Source organism: Apiospora hydei (assembly GCF_038363865.1).
Source record: "Apiospora hydei strain CBS 114990 chromosome Unknown utg000007l_segment0_segment0, whole genome shotgun sequence".
Classification (NCBI taxonomy): Eukaryota; Fungi; Ascomycota; class Sordariomycetes; order Amphisphaeriales; family Apiosporaceae; genus Apiospora; species Apiospora hydei.
Window position 1 is genome coordinate 3,499,193 of NW_027117366.1, and position 19,545 is coordinate 3,518,737.

The following is a 19,545-nucleotide window of genomic DNA, read 5'->3' on the forward strand; positions in this document are numbered from 1 at the left end:
ATTTGTACGACAATTCAACATCATCAAGAAGCATCTCAATATCGCCGCTGCCATCGATCCCAATGGAGCAGCTGCTTACCTTCTGTAATTTCCTTTCGTCCCCAGCCTGCCAAACATTGTTCTCGTTGGATGCACCTTTCTGCTCTCGGCGAGCACTTTCTCTCTTCCAGGCAAGAAAGAGCGGTACATTCGCCAGTACTAGACACTAGATAGGAAGGAGTGAGCACCCAAGGTCGCTTTCCCATCTGCGCTTTCCATGGATCAGGAAGGAAACTCGCTACTGCACTTTCGATTTTGGACCGTCCCTTCGCAACGAACGCCATTACCTGATTAGCCACCCGCACGTAAAGCATTGCTTGTGTTTTGTTCGTCCTGCTTCGGACCACACCTCAACAACCAAAGCAACATTCTCTCCATCGCCCAAATCCGCATTGCTTCATCCATCCAAAACAGCTTCTTTTCATCTTCATCAGCTACCTATCTGAAAAAGCCAACATGTCAGGGAACCAGTTTCTCCCGCCGGCTCAGAACACAGCCAACACAGAAGAGAACCAGTTTATCCCGCCAGCTCAGACCACAGCCAACATGGGAGAGACCAACATGGGAGAGAACCAGTTCATCTCACCGGCTCAGATCAACATAGCACAAAACCAGTTTATCTCGCCGGCTCAAACCACAACCAACATGGGAGAAAATCAGTTTATCCCGCCGGCCCAGAACACAACCAACATGGCAGAAAGCCAGACTATCTCGCCGGCTCAGCTATCCCTCCCCAGTACCCCACGCCAGATCTTCCACCAGACCCTAGGCCCCGACGACCTCTTCTTCGTCGAGGTGGCGCCCGCCACCGACCACCGCTGCAGCGACCGCAGCTGCAAGAAGATCGCCATCGTCAAGAACAAGATCCGCATCGGCCGGACCGGCACCACGGACTTCTGGCACCCGACCTGCTTCGAGAAGCTCGTCGACTTCAAGGACATGGCCGACGTCTGCCGCTTCCGGCCCCTGACCTGGACCACCCACGACAAGCGCGGCGGCCTGCCGGAGGACGAGCCCGTCCCCCACGCGTACCTCGACGCCGGCGCCGAGCGGCTCGTCTGGGAGTGGATGGACTGGTGCCGACGCACGATCCAGGGGAACGAGCAGCTGGGACCGCTGTTCGGGACCGAAGACCACATCCAGCGGACAGGCTTCTTCACGCACCCTCTTCTCGACCCGGCCGAACACCAAACCATGGAGGATGGCACCAAACGAGTCATCTGGCACGTGTATTGCCAGTTTGGGGTGCTGAACCCGACGGACAACCCCAACAGCCTCAGCATCATGCTGGCCCGGTAGCAGCGGGCCAAGAAGGAGGTTCCGAAACTGCTCGGGGACGAACCCTCGGCGGAGGAATACGGTGGGGAGTTGGGATGCAGGAACATCAAGCGCCTGTTGGGCGCCAACGTCGAGCTTGATCCGCTGCATTTTTCCACTACCCGTGATCGTGATCCAATCATTAAATAAATTGGGGAAGTCAGCTGGTCTATTTTAATGTCTACAACACGAATGCAATCACATTAACTTGACTTTATGTTCTGTGCCAATGTGTCTACACGCCCACCAACGATGTACCAGTGCCGCTCAGCGATCTTGCCAACGTCAACAATGCTAAGTTCTGGAGCTGATTCGTTTGATCGGACCCTTTACCATTAATCCAGTGGAAACGAATATCTGTAAGCGTTATCACAATGACGTACCATGGCTAGTGCAAGCTTTCTACTGGACGTATGCATAGATATCTATCAATCCACCCTACGCAAACTCGAGCCTCTCCTTCGTCCACCCAGGCCGCAGATACCCGCCATCGAACCGCATATCGTAGCTCGTCTCGTGCACGTAGTCGACGTTCCACTCGACCGTCATCTCCACCCCTCACTGCTCTGGCTCCAGACCGTCACGGCGATGGTGTTGTCGCCATCGTAATCCAGGATCCCCGGCGGCACGGGGAAGTCGATCTGGTGCCCGATATGCGGGTTGAAGCGGCCGTACTGGTACCCGTTGACGAAGAGCAGGGCGCGGAGCTGGTTCGAGGTGGAGGAGGAGGAGGAAGAGGAGGGGTCGGCCGCGGTGAGGTGAAAAGAGATGGAGACGTCGAGGCCTGCGGGAACGGATAGGGGGACTACGGTGCGGAAGATGCGGATGCCGGCGCCTGGGACGGAGAGGGGGGATCCGGTGGTTGTCGTGGGCCATGAGGAGTCGTCGTAACCTGGCAGATGCATGCCGATGCGCTCGGCGTAGAGGCCGCCCTCGTTCAGGGGGCCGCGGACGGGGTCGAGGAGGTCTTGGCGGCTTGCGGTCCCGGCGATCTTCCACTCGCTGGACGAGTAAGAGCCAGCGTCTGCGGGCCCCAATAGTGTCGCGTTGGTGATGCCGCGCGGGTTGAGCGCCTCGGCTCGCTGGTCGTGGCCCGAGTTGTCCATGACGACGACCAGGACGTTCTCTTTGCCCTCTTCGTCTACTAAAGTTGCGTTGGCGAAAGAGAAGGTCAGTCCCGCTCGGTCGAGATAGGACAGTCCTAGCCACGAGCCGATGAACTGCGAGTTCAGCCAGACGGAGTAGCCGAACGCGGTCCCGCCTGTGATGTTCAGGAATACACCCGTCGGCGGCTCCGATGTGCTGGGGAAGGTGGCGCGGTAGATGTGGGTGCCGACGTGGATGTCGTAGTCGTCGACGTAGAGCACAGGGTTACTGAGTGCCGGCACGGTCGGGTTTGAGGTGTTCGTGTGGTTTGCGGTGACCCAGGCCGCGCTGGTGGCGGAGTATTTGGCCTGGATCTCGGGGAGGCTGTCGGCTACCTTCCACCCGGTCAGGGCGGGCAGCGTGAAGCTCGGCGCTGACTCGCTTCCGACTGTCGCGGTCAAGACGCTGTTGTTGGTTGAGTTGATGGCAACCTTTTTGCCGTTCCACGTTAACGAGCAGATAGACTTTGGTGCGAAGGCGGAGAGCGTCGTCGCGTTGGCAATGTCCCCTGTGAGCTTCAGCGTACGTCCCTCGATCGCGGCAGATCGCACCAGGTAGGGGCCATGAATAAGAACTATTTCAATTAGCAACTTCGTCTTTTCAATTGGGAGCCCCATCTTATCACTCACTCGTCTCGTTGCCAGCAGCCAGGGGGTCATTGTTCAGCGCGGGCGACCAGAAACGGTACGCCGCGGAGCGATCCAGCAACACGACCCTGGACCCATCGCTCAACTCGATGAGGCTCATACCGGCATTTTGCATGGAGGACACCGTCGTTGCGTGAGAGTTTCCCTCCTCCCCGTCGCCGAAGATCTTGACGTTCGCGCACCCCTCGCACGATACGAGCTTGGCGGAGCTGACGCCATCGACCGCAAATTCTGCCGATTCGCCGGTCGGCACCCAGAGGGCCAGGACTTCCTTGCCGTCGACGATGGAATACGTGAGGACCTCGGCGGTGGAGTATAGCAGCTTCTTGGATCCGAACTGGAAGTCGGTGACGAGGATCTTGGCTTGGTGGCCGTTGAGGGCAATTGTGCCGCCGTGCTGGGGCACAGTAACTGGGGAGTATTAGCGTTATCGTTTGGCAGGAGATGGACATATGGAACCTACTTTCGCCTCCTGATGTATTGACTTGGAGCTTGAACGTCTCGGGATTGGATGAAGTCGAATCGGCGTGCATTACCACGTAGAACGCCGCGCCTGTTTCGGGGTTCCGGAGCTCTGAGGTGGCAATTGATGGATTGTCTGTGTATGCGGTGCTCTAAAACCCCTTCAGCATTGTTCCCCGAACGCAAAACAGCTTCAGACTGTGACTTACGTTTCCGATGCGATTTGTGAAGGCCAGATCGTTTGCAACTCGTGTGAACTGAGTCAAGATTTTGGTCTCGTAGTACTTGTCACCAATGATCCTGCTCTCGGAGATAGGTGAGGAATAGTCGTAACTTGTTGCTAAAGCAAGCTGTTAGCCTACAAGGACCACTTGGGGTATGTCGTCCAGAGGATCTCCGTACAAACCACTGGAGCAGCGTGCCAACCCCATGATGTGCCACCAAAGAGCATATAGAGCGAGATCGCGCTGACTCTCTGGTATATCAAGTTGCGGTAGAACAAGTTGGCGAAGTCGACCCCGATATCCTCAGGGCATCCACCACGTGGGCCTCCCCACGGGTTGTAGGAGCCGCCTTGGAACTCGGGCATGAAGTTGGGTTGAGACCTATATAAGGCGTAAGCCGACTTACACTATCAGACAAGACGATATCGACTTACGGAGACTGTTCGGTGAAATAACTGAAGAGCCTTGTGTTAGCAAGTCTCTCACAGGTGTATATGATGACTTTTACTTACTTATAGTAGTTAATGGTTTGCTATCAGTCGCCCATTAGTATACCAAGACCTTGTATAATGGGTACTTCCAAGTGTACTCACATAAGCAACGTATTCTCCGTTGGTTCCAGTGCATTCGCTCAGGTTGCAGGACCAGCAGGAAGGATAGCTATCCAGACCAACAACATCAACGTTGCCGGTTGCGTTGGAGAAGTCTTTGGACCATGAATAGCCGTTCTAGTCAACGTCAGAAACAGTTCGCAGAGTAATGCTGCGAGGGACTCACCATGTTTGGTAGGTTGTGGGTCAGAGGCACATCGATGCCATTTTCCCTAGCCGTCTGCTCAAGAAGCTGCATGTACTCCTGCACCGGCACATTATCCGTCCTGTTGGCGATATCGGTCCACTGGTTGCCCAGCTCATTTTCGATCTGGAAAAGCACGACGTTCCCACCGTTCGTGACGAGATGCGGCGCGATGATGCGCGATATCTCGCTCATGTACGGCTTCCAGGCCTCGGTGTAGCGCGGGTCGTTGTCCCGCAGCTCGCCGTACGCGCCCGTCGTCACCCACAGCGGGAACCCGCCGGCGTTGGCCTCGGCGTTGACGTAGGGGCCCGGGCGGATGATCATGTACATGCCCAGCTCCTTGGCCAGGGTCATGATGGAGGTGAAGTTGTGGGCGCCGGTCTCGAAGTCGAGGACGCCGGGTTTGGGGTTGTGGTAGCCCCAGTGGTTGTAGATGGAGAAGGCATTGAAGCTATGATGTCAGTTGAGGGTAATGTCAGGAAGATGGTGTCACTTACCCAGCAGCTCTGATCTTCTCGAGCAGGTCTCGCCATAGTTCCGGCCTTGTGTGGTCAGTCGGCAGCTGGCCATAATGAGAAGGATGGAAGACTTACACGGGGTAACGCCAATAGTGGAACTGCTCAGGTCAGTATATACTTGTAGAAATATACCTAGGTAGGAGCGACATTTGACTCATACCTCTCCTGAAAATACGAAGAGCCTCTCGCCGTTGATCATGAAACTGTGATGGTCCCTGCGCTCCTGCGTTAGCTTCATACACCGGCCAAAAGCATCGTGGTCGTCGAGTTAAGGGTAAGGTTAGAGTTGGCATCTGTTGCCCACGCACCATTCGACAACTTTATTCAGCCCGTTGTTGTGCACCGGCCAATCAGTGATTGTATCCTGTCCAAGAACGGTAACAAGTGAGACCGCCATGCCCAGTAGGGCCGATAAACCCTTGAGCGACACCATGGTAGCTTAACTATCCAAGGTGAAAGAGATGTTCCTTCGGTGAAGATACAGTTTGACCCAAACATCCGTTTCCCTTTAAGTTCTTGTACATCGGATATGCTGTCGACTTTATCCAGAAACCCCAACTGCATCATCATCGCTTAAGTTCAAGTTACCCCACATACGGACGTCGGCTGCGGAGGTGATGGCTGCATTTGGAGAAGCTGGCCATCTTTCTCCACGACACTACTGCGCGACCTCTTGTGCGACATTTGCTATTCGCGGGGTAATTCGCTGCCGAGCTCCTGTCATCGATGGTATCCTCCTTTCACCGCCTGAGGATAACCGGGAGAATGGCTCGTACCCCTGCTCGCTCTTGCAAGCGGGGATCGTGGGGTCAAGAACATTCAATTGAGATACGTCAAACCCATTGGGATGTATGGACACCCATCGATAGCTATTTACATGGGAATTATATGTACACCGAATCATTGGTTCCATTGCTACCCGTCTCGCATCATCACCACATGTCACTACAATCCAAAGAACGCCATATCATCCTCACCCCGGATAGGAACCGTATGCCCAACCCCCACCGCATAAACCCCCTGCACCTCCTTCCCCCACGTCGTCGTCGTGTACCCCTTGAGCGGGAAATCCGCCTTCGTCGATTCCGGCCTCTGCGCATCCAGCCCAAACACGCCCGTCCATTGCTTGATCGTCTCGTTGTAGTTGGGCGGCAACAGCGCCGCGTCCGCGCTGCCGTGGTAGATCTGCATGCGCGGGCGCGCGCCGGCGTAGCCCGGGTACATGTCGTGCACGACGCCGGCCCACTGCGCCGCGGTCGCGTGCGACTCGCCTTGCGAACAGGTGCTGTTCCAGGCGTCGACGAGGCCCGCGCTGGAGACGAAGCAGCCTGCGGCGACGCCGGAGTAGGCGATGGCGGCTTGGAAGAGTTCGGGGTAGGTTGCGGCCATGACGTTCTTTTGAATTGTTAGCAGGAGAACATGAGATAATGTGGGAAAGAATGTACTTACGGTCATCATAGCTCCGGACGAAGAACCAGTGACGAACACCTTGGACGCATCGCCGCCGTATTTCTTCAAAGCATAGTCGACCATGTTGGCGATTGAAGCACTATCGCTGCCGCCGTTGTGCGACAGAGACTCATGCGACGAGACATCCCAGCACGTGCCCTCGTGGGGACTCTCGGGGTAGATGACGACGAACCCCTTCTCGTCGGCGAGCTGCGCGTAAGGGGAACCCATAAAGTACGCCTCGGCCGTGCCGGCGCAGTAGTGCAGCGCCACAATGACGGCGGGCTTGGGCGACAGCTTCTCGGGCACGTAGACGTACATCTTGGCCTTGCCCGACGGGTCGGGGTACAGGTCCGTGACTTGCTGCAGGGTCGATTGGAGGCCCGCTGCGGCTCTGGGGCTCACGGGCGACGAAGCCGCGAGGCCATTAAGAAGCGCCGCCGCCGCTGCGGCTTGCGTGAGCAACTTCATCTTGGCGTCTGTGGGGGAATGAGCGTGATGACTGGTGTCGGCAGTTGAACGAGAAACTGGGAGACACTGAGGAATCTTGGTGAGCCCAATCCGTCGGGAATCATGTTCCGCTTATGTATGGTGGCCGTTGGAGCACACCCCGGCTCCCCGAGGCGACCTTGCGCTTCGTGCCGAACACCGCGAGTCGCGCCGAGAATGAAGCACCAGACGTTCATGGGGGCTCACAATTCTCATCTCCAGTATTGGCCATGTTTATCCAGGCCTTTGGGATCTCATCTTAACGGGCCCACTCTCAAAAGTTTCATATAATTCTGCAGTAAAGAAATCCCTTTCTGGAAGGGGGTTTCGCAGTCAATGCAGTCAGCATCTGAGCCCTGGCGCTTCAGTCCCTAAACCCTGCAGCATCGTGTCCCCAATCGATCCGCCACCCGACCAGGGGGTCAACTTCCTATTGCATCAAAGATAGGCCGGGGTACCCCGGGATAAGCTTTTTCCAGCCGGACACATAGCACAGGCGGGCGTAGCCGAAAAGGGGTTGTGACTTTCAACGCGTGCATTCCTGAACTCCCGTCGATTGCATTATCCTTCCCACAAATGGCTATTGCGCCAAACCCACAGTCATCATCATCCCATCGACCGGCTTTGACGTTATTTGCCTTACCTGTCCACTTCATCAGCGAAATCCCCGGAAATTATAGCCATTGTTCATGCTAGAAGGACAGACTCACCATATAAAGCTCTTCCCCAACCTGATTCCGGCCCCGCTGGTCGGCGTCCAGTCTCGGCCGGCCGTCCTCGTCCCTGACGACTGCGCCGAGGCCCACCTTGCAAAAATCGAAATGGCGCGCGGCGAGCGCCAGGACGACGCGCGCCTCCATGTTGGCCAGCTCCTGCCCGATGCAGTTGCGCAGCCCCCGCTCAAATGCTCGCCACGCCCCGGCAGGAATTGACCCGGAAGTATCGGCCGAGAGCCATCGTTCGGGCACGAAATCGCCCGCGCTGGGGCCGAAGGTGGCGGGGTCGGTATGGATGAGGCTCTGGGAGTTGTAGACCAGCAGGCCGTCCAGACACTGCTGCTGGCCGTCGGGCATGCGCACCGTGAACCCGGCGCCCGGCGGGATGGCTCGCGCCGTGCCGCCCGGGGGTGCAGACGCAGCGTTTCTTTGATGACGGCGGCGATGTAGTGCATCTGCTGCAAGAGTTCCGTCCGCTCTAGCAATCGCGCGCGCACCGCCGTGGGGCTGGCGTCGCCACCGAGCAGGGTATCGAGCTCGGCGCGGACGGCGCGCAGGGCGCGGGGGTGCGCGAGATCTCGTAGAGTGCCCAGGATAGTAAAGTGGCAGTGGCATCGTGTCCCGCAAACAGAAAGGTGCGGAGTTGGTCGCACGTTTCTCCCATGACGCTGGGTGTCAGAGTCTCCACATCTTGCAAGGCCATGGAGAGTACACTGCGAGAACTCCCTGTGCCTTTTCCCTCCTTGCCCTTCCTATCATGGATCTCGGCGTGCTTGCGGGACACGATGTTTTGCAGTAAGTTGGTGATGCGGCTGGACAGCGCCGCCCGCCTTCTGGTTTTACCAGGGTTCAGCCACCACGGAAGGGTGAGACGATCGCCGTTATAAGCGTCCACCAACGTCTCAAATGTCTGAACCAGACCGTCAGCCTCCCCTTGGCTGTCGTTCTGAGCGCCCAGGTCAGCTTCCATAGTGACCTTCCCAATGACGTCGAAGGTGAGCCGCGTAGTCAGCTAGCTTCATCAGTGAAAAGCTGTCTCCGGTCTTGGACAATGTTTCGAGATGCTCTACGAATAGGAGCCCCTTGTCCAAGATTTCGGGTACAAAGGCGAGCAAGTACTGCGGCGAAAACCCCGGACTGAATCTCCTTCTCAGCCGCTTCCATTCATCGCCCTGGGAGGGGGTTAGTCTCCAGTTCTCATGGTAGGTCTACGATATTGTACGTACGTACATGTGTAGAGAAAATGGACGTGGGGCCCATTATGTACTGGAGGCGATCCAAGGACCGGGAAGACTTGGGCGGGCTTGTCGGGAATGCTGGCGTAGCCCTGGTAAGCTGGTCGGCAATATTGTGGTCTCCCACCACAACCATCGGCTGACTGATCGGTCTCAGGTTGACAAACATGAGAGGAGGCCTGCCCAGGGCTTGGTTCATGGCTACGATAGCCATGTCCGGATGCGCGTCGGGCCTGTTGCGTTTGACATAGTCGCCGAAGACTTTGAGATGCCCCAGTACCAGCGAGGTGGGATGGAGATGGCTTACATAGGTTGGTAAAGTAAGGGAGGGGATGGAGGAGTCATATGACATGCATACTGCGGCATGCAAGCCGGTTACATTGCTGGGAGTGTCGGTTGTTTCTGTGGCATCAATGTAACCACACTTTTGATACACTCCTGTGCACGAAATGCCAAACCCGACGATCCCGACCGCTTGGAAACGACGATCAGATTGCATCTGCTGTTCATAAATATATATAACGAATATAAGATATCTACACTAATAAGCGAGTGACTTTGACATAAAAGAGATCACCCACTCCGGTCGATAACCATTAAATGGTCCAGTCTCTAGTACCCCTTTATTTCTCCCCGTCGCCTCCCATTCCCCTAAAGCCATCCCACCCCGCTCCCACCGTCGGCATAACTCTTGGGTCCCCAACAGCAGCCAACCCTTTTCTTTGATTATTTATCTCAGCAGCCCACTCTATGTGGACGCGAAACCAGAGGAACAGAGCTGACTGATTGACCGACCGAGCCCCCTTTGGTTGGTCGCCTTAATCAACCCAGCCCTGGAGACGCTGGGCAATGTCGCTGACGTAGGATGCCGTGGCGCCACGGCCGTCGCTGAGGTCGTTCTGGTTGACAGAGCCCGAGTTGTACTCGCGCAGGGCCGGGTAGATGGACTCCTCGCTCAACTTGTCGCCAAAGTCGCGCAGGTTGGCCTTGAAGTGGTTGGTGCCGCCGTTGACCATGCCCGAGATTTGGTCCTTTGTACGTTTGCCTTTGTCAGATACTCATTTCGGTCATAAAAAGAAGAAAAAGAGACCACTACTACTCACCTGGCTCAGGCCGGTCTGCCCCGGGTACCCGGGGCAGTTGCTGCACTGCATGATCCCCGCCGTCGGGATCCCCTCGCCGGGGCTGAAAGTGGTGCGCACGCCGACGTAGCCGTGGGACTCCTGCATGATGATGCCGAGGATGACGCGCTCGTCGACGCCGATGCTGGCGGCGGCGTTGCGGATCGCGACGTTGATGCGGCCGACGTCGTCCCAGGTGCTGCCGGTCGACTTGATCGAGTTCTTGTTGGCCTCGAACATCTGGTCGAAGGTGAGCCAGGTGCTCATCTTGGGGAAGTTCTGCCACGGGCCCGAGATCCACTGGGGCGCCGACTGGATCGAGACGGTCTCGTTCAGGGGCTCGGCGTGGGTCGCGCGCTGCTCGAGGACGGCGGGGGCGGCGGTGCTGAGGGAGAGGAGGCTGGCGGTGGCCAGGGCCAGGAGGTTGAGGGCGACCATTTTGGATAGAGGAGTGGGAGAGAGGTGAATGAGTAAGAATAGGGGTTACTGTTGGAAGTTGATAAGTATAGGAGGGCTATTTGGGTTCTGCGAAGTGCCTGGGGATCAAGACAAGAACATCACTACATCAGGGGCAGGATGCACAGTCTTTATACTTGAAGAATGTCACGATATTGTCTCCTCTCAGCAGTCCTAGACATGTCTATTGGATACTTCCCTGAGTAAGCCCCTATTCCATGTAACCTTCCATGACGGATGGGGAACCAATGTCGTGGAATCGAACCACCTCCCAAAGCAGGCTATCAATCTAGATGCGTTTCCAAGATGTCACATCGCATAATTCATCTTGGTTACATATGCTCAGCCTGGTATTCGGACTCGGCTAGATTGAACGAACGGCCACGTACGCTCACTCACGACAAGAAAAGCTCCATACTTAAAAAAGTAGGTTGTGTGGATGCAACCATATCTTCGACGTATAGTCCTTCCATCAAGGGTTTGCAAGGCTTAGAATAGCCTGGTCACGGATCAGTCATCGTATGTTGTATTCCCCTCGGCCAATCTCGGCATCTGGAAACGAGGCTCTACTTGCAGTGCACTGACAAGTTTGGGAGTAAGATGATTCTCGACTTTGTTGTTTGCTCCTCGAGCCCGGTCCGCTTGACCCGATAAAGATGGTGGTCGCTTCCAAGCCCAAAGGATTTGGGCCCCTGAGGTACCAGATGAACATACGTTCGTCCAAGGGTCCTAGTTTGGCACAAATCCAAAGCTCCAGGTGATCGCATATCTCTTGTAGCCTCAAGTAATTGATCCAACAACTGTACTTTGGAGCTCAGGGGCAACTTACGGCACTTGCATCAAGCCGCAGGAAGCCCAAGCCTAATCAGTCGAGATTACGCGATCAGTCATCGAATACGATAGGCCGCCGGAATGCAAGACAAGGGGCCCTCGGCGTCAGCGTTCCCATTCTGCGTAAGCCTTACCGCCGATCTCCCCAAACCGTTCACCTCGGGCTCTCGCCTGACTCAGCACCCGATAGAACGCCAGACCGAATCGGAAGGCGATTACTCAAACAAGATGAGCAGCCAACCCCATCGGGACCAATAGGAAGCCTCGGCATGCACAGGGGGATGAGGCGAGTTGTCCGACTTGGCTCAACCGTTTGTGCTTATAGCCCCCTTCAGAGCGGAAGCTATCAAGCCTTTGCTGACGCTGCATTCCAAGGCGGCATTCTACGGTATTTAAACACTTCTTTACTTTCAATTCACACGACTGCAAAAAGCGAGCCCTTAGTAAGGTGATTACGTGAGAACCCACACAGAGAACTTCGTTGGGGTTGCAATAAGGGGGCGAGCTCCTGTCACGGGGTTCAAAATTTTCCAAAGGAAAGGGGAAGGCTCTACCTGAAAGAAGACACACAATTCATCAGTTTGACTGGAAATATTGCACTTTCGTATCCCCTTAATGGCGACAGCGCTGCTTCCACCGTTTATGCCGTACTGTATAGATTAATAATTGTTTATACTACTGGCATAATGTTTATTCTATTAGATGTAATGGCTAGGTATTTATTCGAACATAAGACATAAGCTGTTCTGGAATGGATGCAATGCCAGGTAATCGGGTAGATCGGGAACCAGGTAGTTATTCGTAGAAAGTAATGCCAAAGCAGCGTTCTCGCCATTAAGGGGATAGCACCAGTTCTCATTGCACGACAATCACTCGACTCGGGCTGATCTGACGCACGCAAAAGAGGGGTCGATAATATGTTGCGTGCAGTTACGACAAAAAGCAAAGGCAGTCCGAGGCAGGCAGACATTATGGAACGTTGCCCGAATCCTACTCAGCTACCTTCCAATACGGGACGAAACATTCCAGAAGCAGTCAGCTCAGCGAGAACGATGGGGAGCAGAACGCGACCTTGTGTGCTTACTACATGACCCACGACGCCCAGGTCAGGCTGGGGATCACCATCGGTGTCATCCTCGTTCCCCTGTGATATCACCCAGTCTGTCATTGAGCTGTTCCTCGCCTTCCCCACCACCACTGACACTGAAATATTCCATTTTCGGGAACCGGCGCGCAAACCGTTCTGCCATTTCCGCAATCTGTGCTTTAGAGACATGGGCTCCGTCGTCTTCATCCTCATCATAGTCGTCTGGCCATAGTAGGGTGTGGCCGCTGTGCAAGTCCAGCTCCATAGACCATATGGTATCCGAGATTATGCCATCTCCCTCATCCCAGTCAATGGAAATAGAGGACAAGACGAGTTCCTTTAGGTTCGGGCAGTGAACACCAAGCGACTTGATCGATTGCAGTGTCAGTGGCCTTACACCCGTATCGACTTTGGTAAGCTTAAACTCCTGGATCTTCGGCAGACTGCTCGCGATTTTCTCCATCATGGGATCGTCCAGGCCCTCTATCTGCGGGCAAGCGCCTTCGTCGCATACTTCGAATAGTTGAAGGTCTGGGCAGTTCTTGGCAATAAGCAGCAGGTCGTTTCCCATGAAGCTACCACCGTCCTCAAACTCGACGACCAGGTCTTTCAGTCGTGGGTAGTCGATGAAAGCCTCAATACTGGTACACGGGGATAATACCGTAGCGTGGATCCAGGTCATATTCGGGACGTGGCGGCTCAGCAAGCCGAGCCCGCGAGTCGAGATACGCGAAGCGAGGTGCTTCAGGGCCGGGAACATAATCTCGTCATCTTGGAGCCAGCCATCCTCGATGGTGGAGATATGTAACTGTTCCAGGTTTTTATTCAGTCCGACAGCACGAAATGTTTCCTCTGACCAGAGACCTTCAAAGCCAGCACCCAGTTTGAGAGTCTCTAGCGAGTTAAATGTGCGGAGAAACCGAAGTAGACCATCCTGCGTGATATTGTTGGCGGAAGACGACAGCTCAAGATGCTGTAACTGAGGGCAGCGGGTCCGCAGATCATCCAGAAACCCATCTGAAAGCGCACTTCCCCGGCAGAGCTTAAATGTGTGCAAGCTGGGCTGCGCATAGGAGATGATAGTATCACCTGTGTTCAAGCTGGCGGCGTCACTGGTAGGCTCAAACGCCACTTCTTGGAGCTGTGGGTATTGTAGGCAGGCCAGATCGCCATGCCAGGCCGCTTCGTTCTCATAGGGCCAAGTATCTTCCTGCTCAGCAAAGTACAGGATATTGACGAAGTTTGCGTAGAGCTGGGCACGTTGCCGGCTGCGCTGGCTGATCTCGGCGAGTTGGCGGATGCCGGGCGTGACATGGCCAGCAGTGGCAGAATTGTAACTCGAGCCACAACCGTGCCACAAGATACGGCAGGCTTCCTGGTAAAACTGACGATTGATCCAGAGACAAGTGTAAAGGTAGCCCGGCTCGCCGCTCTCCGACTTGACGATGGCGGCGACGATCTCGGGGAGGAGGAAAGCGCGGTGCATGTTGGGTTTGGGTAGGGTGGTGATAGAAATAAAAAGACCGCGAACGCATTTAAGCCATTCCAGAAAAGATACCACCACCCAAAGAACACATTCAAATATAGAAGAAATTCGACACGGTTATTTAAGTAAAAGAGTGCATTTCGATGATTTTTTCTGATTTTTAAAAGCGTGGTTTCTGCTGGTGAGCAGTCGTCGAAATAGAGGGACACCCACCTGGCTGGGATGCTGATAGGACATGAAGCGATATGGCGGTGGTTTCTGTTGATCGACACTCGAACTCGCTGGAATTAAGGCGCAGGCGGCACGTACTTTGTTGAACATGGAAACATTGCATTGATCGCTGCTGTATGTGTGCTTTCTTTGGTTGTGCTGATGCCCCGCAGGTTGCGACTGCCAGACCAGAAGGCCAGAGTGCCTTGTTTTGGTGGGGGCGTGGTGAACTGGAGTGGACTCGCAGCTCAACCCAAGCCACCACCTTTCACCACAGCCCCCCAAAACAAATCAATTGATAGTAAGCAGCTACCGATGCGGAAAAGGACCTTCCCCATTCGCACCCAACCACGGTACTCATTACTAACTCCTACCAGAGCTAGGAATTGATCTGTCTGCTTACTGCTTGTCTAAGTAAGTAATCGTTCCTGAATGCACCCGCTCCCTGTTACTTGTCCCTTCAATTGAATCCCTGTAAGCAAAATGACACCTTGTGGGACTGTGGAACGGCGGCTGGGCGGGAGCTATTTCTAGTCATCCATGTCGGCGAATAGGAACAGGGGCCTTTGACGATCCGTGGAATAAAGTAAGCAAGCGAGCAGCGTAAGCTTTTGCAATGCCGGATGCCAAGCCTGGGGGTAGCACCCATCGTGCTATGGCTCCCGCCTCCTATCAGGCACAGCAGCTCATGGCTAAAGAAGCAAACTATAGTTTCATCCTCGTAGTCTAATAATAGACCACTTGTGAACGTCGATAGGAAATGATGTACGCTCCATACACCGAGAATACAGCAGGCTTGCAGAGATCTGCAGTAATACAGCGGAGGACCCATTGCATCCTTTGCTCTCCATCACCTTGGATGCAGGGCACTTTTCAACACATACCGGCGTAGGCTAACAGAAGCGAGTGGCTCAAGACCGAGCAAACTCAATCCACACATGAACTCAGAAGATTGGTATCATACCCAGCAGGGTACTTTTCGTTCACAGCCATGACCAAAGTCCGGAGTTGCTTACTCTACTTTGATGTTCGCGATGCTGTGCCGCTTCGGAAGAGCGTGTCAATATGCCTTCATCTTGATTATATATAGTCGGCAGGAGTCTCCCAAACTCCCAACTCATCTCAGCATCCAACAACAAACAACATCTACTATCATCTACACAATCTCAACCAATCTACTTAGCTCCTCTACTTTATACAACTAAACCCAAACACTTCCACCCTCCATCAAAATGCAGTTCAGCACCCAACTCGTCTCCCTCCTCCTCCTGGCCGCCCCGGCCCTCATCACCGCCGCCCCCGCCACAGAGGCCCCCACCACCAATGGCGACCTCGTAGCCCGAAGTGCCGAGGACTACGGCGCCGCGGCCGCCGAGTTCGACTTCACCAAGCGCGCGGTCGAGGTCCTCTTCGCCCGCGACGGCGAGACCTGCAACGCCCGCCGCCCCGGCAACAACGACAAGGAGGGCCAGAAGAAGTACGACGACAACAAGAAGAAGATGAGCGAGGCCACCAAGAAGGCCCACGAGGGCCAGAGCGCCTGCCCCAGCACCAGCCGCACCGACTTTGACAAGTCCAAGGACAAGAAGAAGCGCGAGGAGATCAAGAAGAAGTGCCTCGACGGCTACCGCAAGTAAGTTTTGGGGAACTCCACTCATAATGGGTTAGAGGGAAAGGAACAACAGTATGCTAACAGATATAACAGGTGTGTCAAGGAGCGCAAGAACGCCAACAAGGCCTGCGTCAACATGGGTGGCACCGTCGACTCTGGCCACCAGACTGCCGTCAGGGTCTGCGAGCAGCAGCGTGACTACTGGAACGAGAAGAAGCCCTAGATTACTACTCTCTCGGTCTGGCTTTTCATGGCTTGTTCTACATAGGACGGTTGAGCATCTTTCAATTGGGGCATTTCATATGAGCCCTTCCATATATCATCTGGAGGGGTTGCGATAACAGCAGCATTTAAAGGAGTCGGGGGCAGCATTGGATTGTTCGGGGTATCTTGGGGGTTTCATCTCCTTCTTCTTTTCGTTCCACCCTTTTATATCATTTCACTTTTAGATAGTAGGCACTGCCTCTTATCACAAATACAGTCTTTACGGTTCATCTCCATACATGCTTTCACTATGTATCCCTGTCATAAACAATTCCATATCCATATCCACTTCGGTTCTTGCAACATGTGCGGTTGTTTGGGGCTTCATCTCATTTAATCGCGTATTAAGAACTATCTACTCTAATCCGATCTTGTGGAAAAGTGTCACTAAGAAGTGTAAATATCCGGAACGATGAAGGTGCAAAATGTTGCTGTTAATCGCCGACTCGACGAAGTGGCATGACCTTGATCACTAATCCTGCCCCAGGCTAGTGTGTGATATACCTACGTGTACATGACCCAAGACGCACTCAGAATCCCAAATGCAAGGACTGACCGGGGAGCCGGAGTCCGCAGCAACAAGCAAACATAGGTAAGTACGTGATTGCTACCATGTTCCAGATATGGCCAAGATCGATGCGAGTTGCCGCTCAAAAGATTGAGACCCTGTCCCCGACAACTCCCAGTCTCAAGAAAGGGAAGTGGCAGGTAAGCTGCACTGATCCAATATCTTCTACATAGCTGTTGCTACCAGGAGCATCGGCGGCGGCTTCGCGTTACCTTACCCCCGATATATCGCATGCAAATATACGAGCGAGCAAACTTATATCCCTGACAGCAGCCAAGTACCCCGGTGCGAAAGCCGCATCTCCAGTAAGGCTCCGTGCACACCGCTCTCATACTATTGCAGTACTCGCCAATTCGTCACTACGGTGGCTGGTGTAGACAAGTCGATAATACCTTGACCCATTTGGATACTAGAAGATTGATCAGATTTACCCTTGCAAAGTTATTAATGGCTATGGGAGCAGATCATCCCCCAAAATCCCCAAATCTGCTACCTGTTCCGCCGCCCATGGCACCGACAGACGCAGCCGGAGAACGGATGAGAAGTCGGGGCCAATCACCACCGCCCGACGGCGGCCGTCAGGCCTGGCTTGTCGTGCTGGGCGCCACGGTGTCCGCGGTGCACACGTGGGGCCTGGTGAACTCCTTCGGCGTGTTCCAGACCCACTATGAACGAGAGCTATTCGCGACGGCATCGGACCATCACCACACTCAAGTATCCTCATCCGCCATCTCATGGATCGGGTCGGTGCAAGGTGCGCTGCTGATGATGGGCGGGGTGGTATCGGGACCGCTGTTCGACATGGGCCACCTCCGGCTACTTCTGGTGGCCGGTCACGGGCTGGTGGTCATCGGTATGTTCATGACCTCGTTCTGCACGCAGTACTACCAGCTCCTGCTCGCCCAGGGCATCTGCGTCGGCCTCGGCTGCGGCATGCTCTACCTCCCCGCCGCCGCGGCCGTGGGCCAATGGTTCGAGAAGCGCCGCGCCCTCGCCATCGGCGTGCAATCCGTCGGCTCGCCCCTCGCGGGGATCGTGCTGCCCATCATCTTCAGCAAGCTGCTCCCCCGTGTCGGTTTCGGCTGGACCACGCGCATCATCGCCTTCATCCTGCTCGGTCTTTCCGTCGTCCCCATCGTCTTCGTCAAGATGCGTATGGCGCCGGACCCTCTGCAGAAGCGGCGCGCCTTCGTCGATTGGACGTACTTCCGAGACGCCCCCATCATGGTCTTCACGGCCGCGATCTTCTGCGCTTTCCTCGGGTTATGGGTCCCGTTCTTCTACACGCAGCTCTACGCCATCCGGTTCGACGTGTCGTCTATCGAGTTCTCGCCTTACTTCGTGACGCTGCTCAACGTCGGCAGTGCTCTGGGCCGCATCATCCCGCCTTGGGTCGCTGTGTACGCGGGGTCGCTCAATACCATCATCTGCATGACGACCCTCTGCGCCATGATGGCGTTTTTGTGGATGGGCATCGCCAACTTTCCGGGTTTCGTCGTCTTCGCACTGCTTTACGGCATCTTTCAGGGTGGGCTCGTCAGTATGCTCCCGAGCTCTATTGTGCCCTCTGACGCCCGATATGGGTAGGCTAGGGACCCGGATGGGTACGAACTATCTATTTTCGGGTCTGTCGGTCCTGGCAGGGACGCCGATCGCTGGTGCCATTCTAGGTAGCAGCGGCGATCTAGCCTGGAAAGGTCTCATTGCGTACTCGGGGGCCACGTTGGCGGCGGGCTCCGTGTTGTTAATAGCTGCTTTGTTGCTGCATAGGAGAGGAAATCGTGTATAAGTGAGCTGATATTCTAAATGGCCCAAGGCTTTAGGTAATGGCACACAATCCCGAAAGCATGGCCGGTATAGATACAATGGAAGGGACATCTTGGAAGCAGTGCCAAAGCTCTGAACCATTGGTGTTGGCTTGCATCAATGATCAAGCTCTTCATCGCTCCTTACTGTAGCTCACTGGTTGGTGAGAGATCTTCTCCGCAGGCAGTACTGCAACCCACCAAAAAGATCTCATGCATCAAGGTGGTACTGACACAGGCAACCAAACGGAATCGTAATCACCATCTCACGTGAGTGGGGGGCTCTCGCGGGTCATCCATCAGGCCGAATCCAACGTAAAGGCTCTTCGAACCCCGTAAACGTTTCGACGTTCGCTCTCTCTTCAAAGAGTCATGTCCCATCAATACGAGATACCAAATATCGAAATGATGCACCACAGTAACCGACGATGCGACTCTCGTTGCCGATGGCAGCTGTTATGGCGGCGGCCGGCGTGTAACGCAACACCAATTGCTAGCCAGAGCCCCTAGTTTTCGGCAACAGCTAAAAGCTCAATCCAGGGCTCCTCCCGAAGGGAATACAATTGCCCGCGGTTTCCAAAAGTTCTGGAAAGAACCCCCAGGCGAGCGGCAAGCGGTTTCACCGACTTTTTTGTTCGGGAGAACACCACTAATTGCGACGAAAGGGATGGGTGAGATGGTCCAGCCAAGCGAACCTACAACCCGCTAAAGCTTCCTTCGCTGGCTTCCCGCGCCCTTGGCCGTCCTTCTCCGACGCCTCGGTGGTGGAAGGATGCGGGGTTACACACACGACCTATCCGAACTCATGCATATGCCATGCAACGTTGGATCCAATCCCAAAGACATGGAGCGATGGGGTATCGAATCACGACTCTTGGTCCTCCCTCCTCAGGGGAAAACCTCACCATAACTTATCGATGGTTTCGCTCACTAGGTTAAGCTTGCAGGACCTAGCGGACGACAAGATGCGGGGGAGCCAAGGGAGATGCGGCACGCCACACAGGCGCAACAGCTCAGCCAAGGGATTGGGAATGGAGGAGACGGAGAAGGCACCAACAGTCCAAT

The 19,545-nt window shown here is 55.0% G+C and overlaps 8 protein-coding genes across 8 annotated transcripts; 2 read left to right on the plus strand and 6 right to left on the minus strand.

The window, feature by feature from the left end:
- Positions 1 to 495: 495 nt before the first annotated feature.
- On the plus strand, positions 496 to 1,338 carry PG997_010218 (uncharacterized protein; the record flags this gene model as incomplete). Its single annotated transcript, XM_066814533.1, has 1 exon — positions 496 to 1,338. The coding sequence occupies one exon, from the start codon at positions 496 to 498 to the stop codon at positions 1,336 to 1,338; it is 843 nt and encodes a 280-aa protein (XP_066666495.1).
- Positions 1,339 to 1,901: 563 nt separating this feature from the next.
- Positions 1,902 to 5,584, minus strand: PG997_010219 (family 35 glycoside hydrolase; the record flags this gene model as incomplete). The annotated part of the gene is made up of 13 exons (XM_066814534.1): positions 1,902 to 3,076; positions 3,132 to 3,560; positions 3,613 to 3,763; positions 3,821 to 3,961; positions 4,018 to 4,216; positions 4,270 to 4,290; positions 4,348 to 4,367; positions 4,429 to 4,563; positions 4,613 to 5,084; positions 5,131 to 5,175; positions 5,227 to 5,249; positions 5,312 to 5,366; positions 5,460 to 5,584. The coding sequence occupies 13 exons, from the start codon at positions 5,582 to 5,584 to the stop codon at positions 1,902 to 1,904; spliced, it is 2,991 nt and encodes a 996-aa protein (XP_066666496.1).
- Positions 5,585 to 6,096: 512 nt separating this feature from the next.
- On the minus strand, positions 6,097 to 7,071 carry PG997_010220 (uncharacterized protein; the record flags this gene model as incomplete). Its single annotated transcript, XM_066814535.1, has 2 exons — positions 6,097 to 6,546; positions 6,601 to 7,071. The coding sequence occupies 2 exons, from the start codon at positions 7,069 to 7,071 to the stop codon at positions 6,097 to 6,099; spliced, it is 921 nt and encodes a 306-aa protein (XP_066666497.1).
- Positions 7,072 to 7,669: 598 nt separating this feature from the next.
- Positions 7,670 to 9,406, minus strand: PG997_010221 (uncharacterized protein; the record flags this gene model as incomplete). Its single annotated transcript, XM_066814536.1, is given in 6 exon segments — positions 7,670 to 7,732; positions 7,800 to 8,312; positions 8,326 to 8,817; positions 8,876 to 8,977; positions 9,036 to 9,342; positions 9,399 to 9,406. The coding sequence occupies 6 exon segments, from the start codon at positions 9,404 to 9,406 to the stop codon at positions 7,670 to 7,672; spliced, it is 1,485 nt and encodes a 494-aa protein (XP_066666498.1).
- Positions 9,407 to 9,858: 452 nt separating this feature from the next.
- PG997_010222 (uncharacterized protein) lies at positions 9,859 to 10,599 on the minus strand (the record flags this gene model as incomplete). Its single annotated transcript, XM_066814537.1, has 2 exons — positions 9,859 to 10,071; positions 10,144 to 10,599. The coding sequence occupies 2 exons, from the start codon at positions 10,597 to 10,599 to the stop codon at positions 9,859 to 9,861; spliced, it is 669 nt and encodes a 222-aa protein (XP_066666499.1).
- A 1,979-nt stretch (positions 10,600 to 12,578) lies between these two features.
- PG997_010223 (uncharacterized protein) lies at positions 12,579 to 14,021 on the minus strand (the record flags this gene model as incomplete). Its single annotated transcript, XM_066814538.1, has 1 exon — positions 12,579 to 14,021. The coding sequence occupies one exon, from the start codon at positions 14,019 to 14,021 to the stop codon at positions 12,579 to 12,581; it is 1,443 nt and encodes a 480-aa protein (XP_066666500.1).
- Positions 14,022 to 15,424: 1,403 nt separating this feature from the next.
- On the minus strand, positions 15,425 to 15,889 carry PG997_010224 (uncharacterized protein; the record flags this gene model as incomplete). The annotated part of the gene is made up of 1 exon (XM_066814539.1): positions 15,425 to 15,889. One exon carries the CDS (start codon positions 15,887 to 15,889, stop codon positions 15,425 to 15,427), a length of 465 nt encoding a protein of 154 aa, XP_066666501.1.
- A 1,293-nt stretch (positions 15,890 to 17,182) lies between these two features.
- PG997_010225 (uncharacterized protein) lies at positions 17,183 to 18,262 on the plus strand (the record flags this gene model as incomplete). Its single annotated transcript, XM_066814540.1, has 1 exon — positions 17,183 to 18,262. One exon carries the CDS (start codon positions 17,183 to 17,185, stop codon positions 18,260 to 18,262), a length of 1,080 nt encoding a protein of 359 aa, XP_066666502.1.
- Positions 18,263 to 19,545: the final 1,283 nt, after the last annotated feature.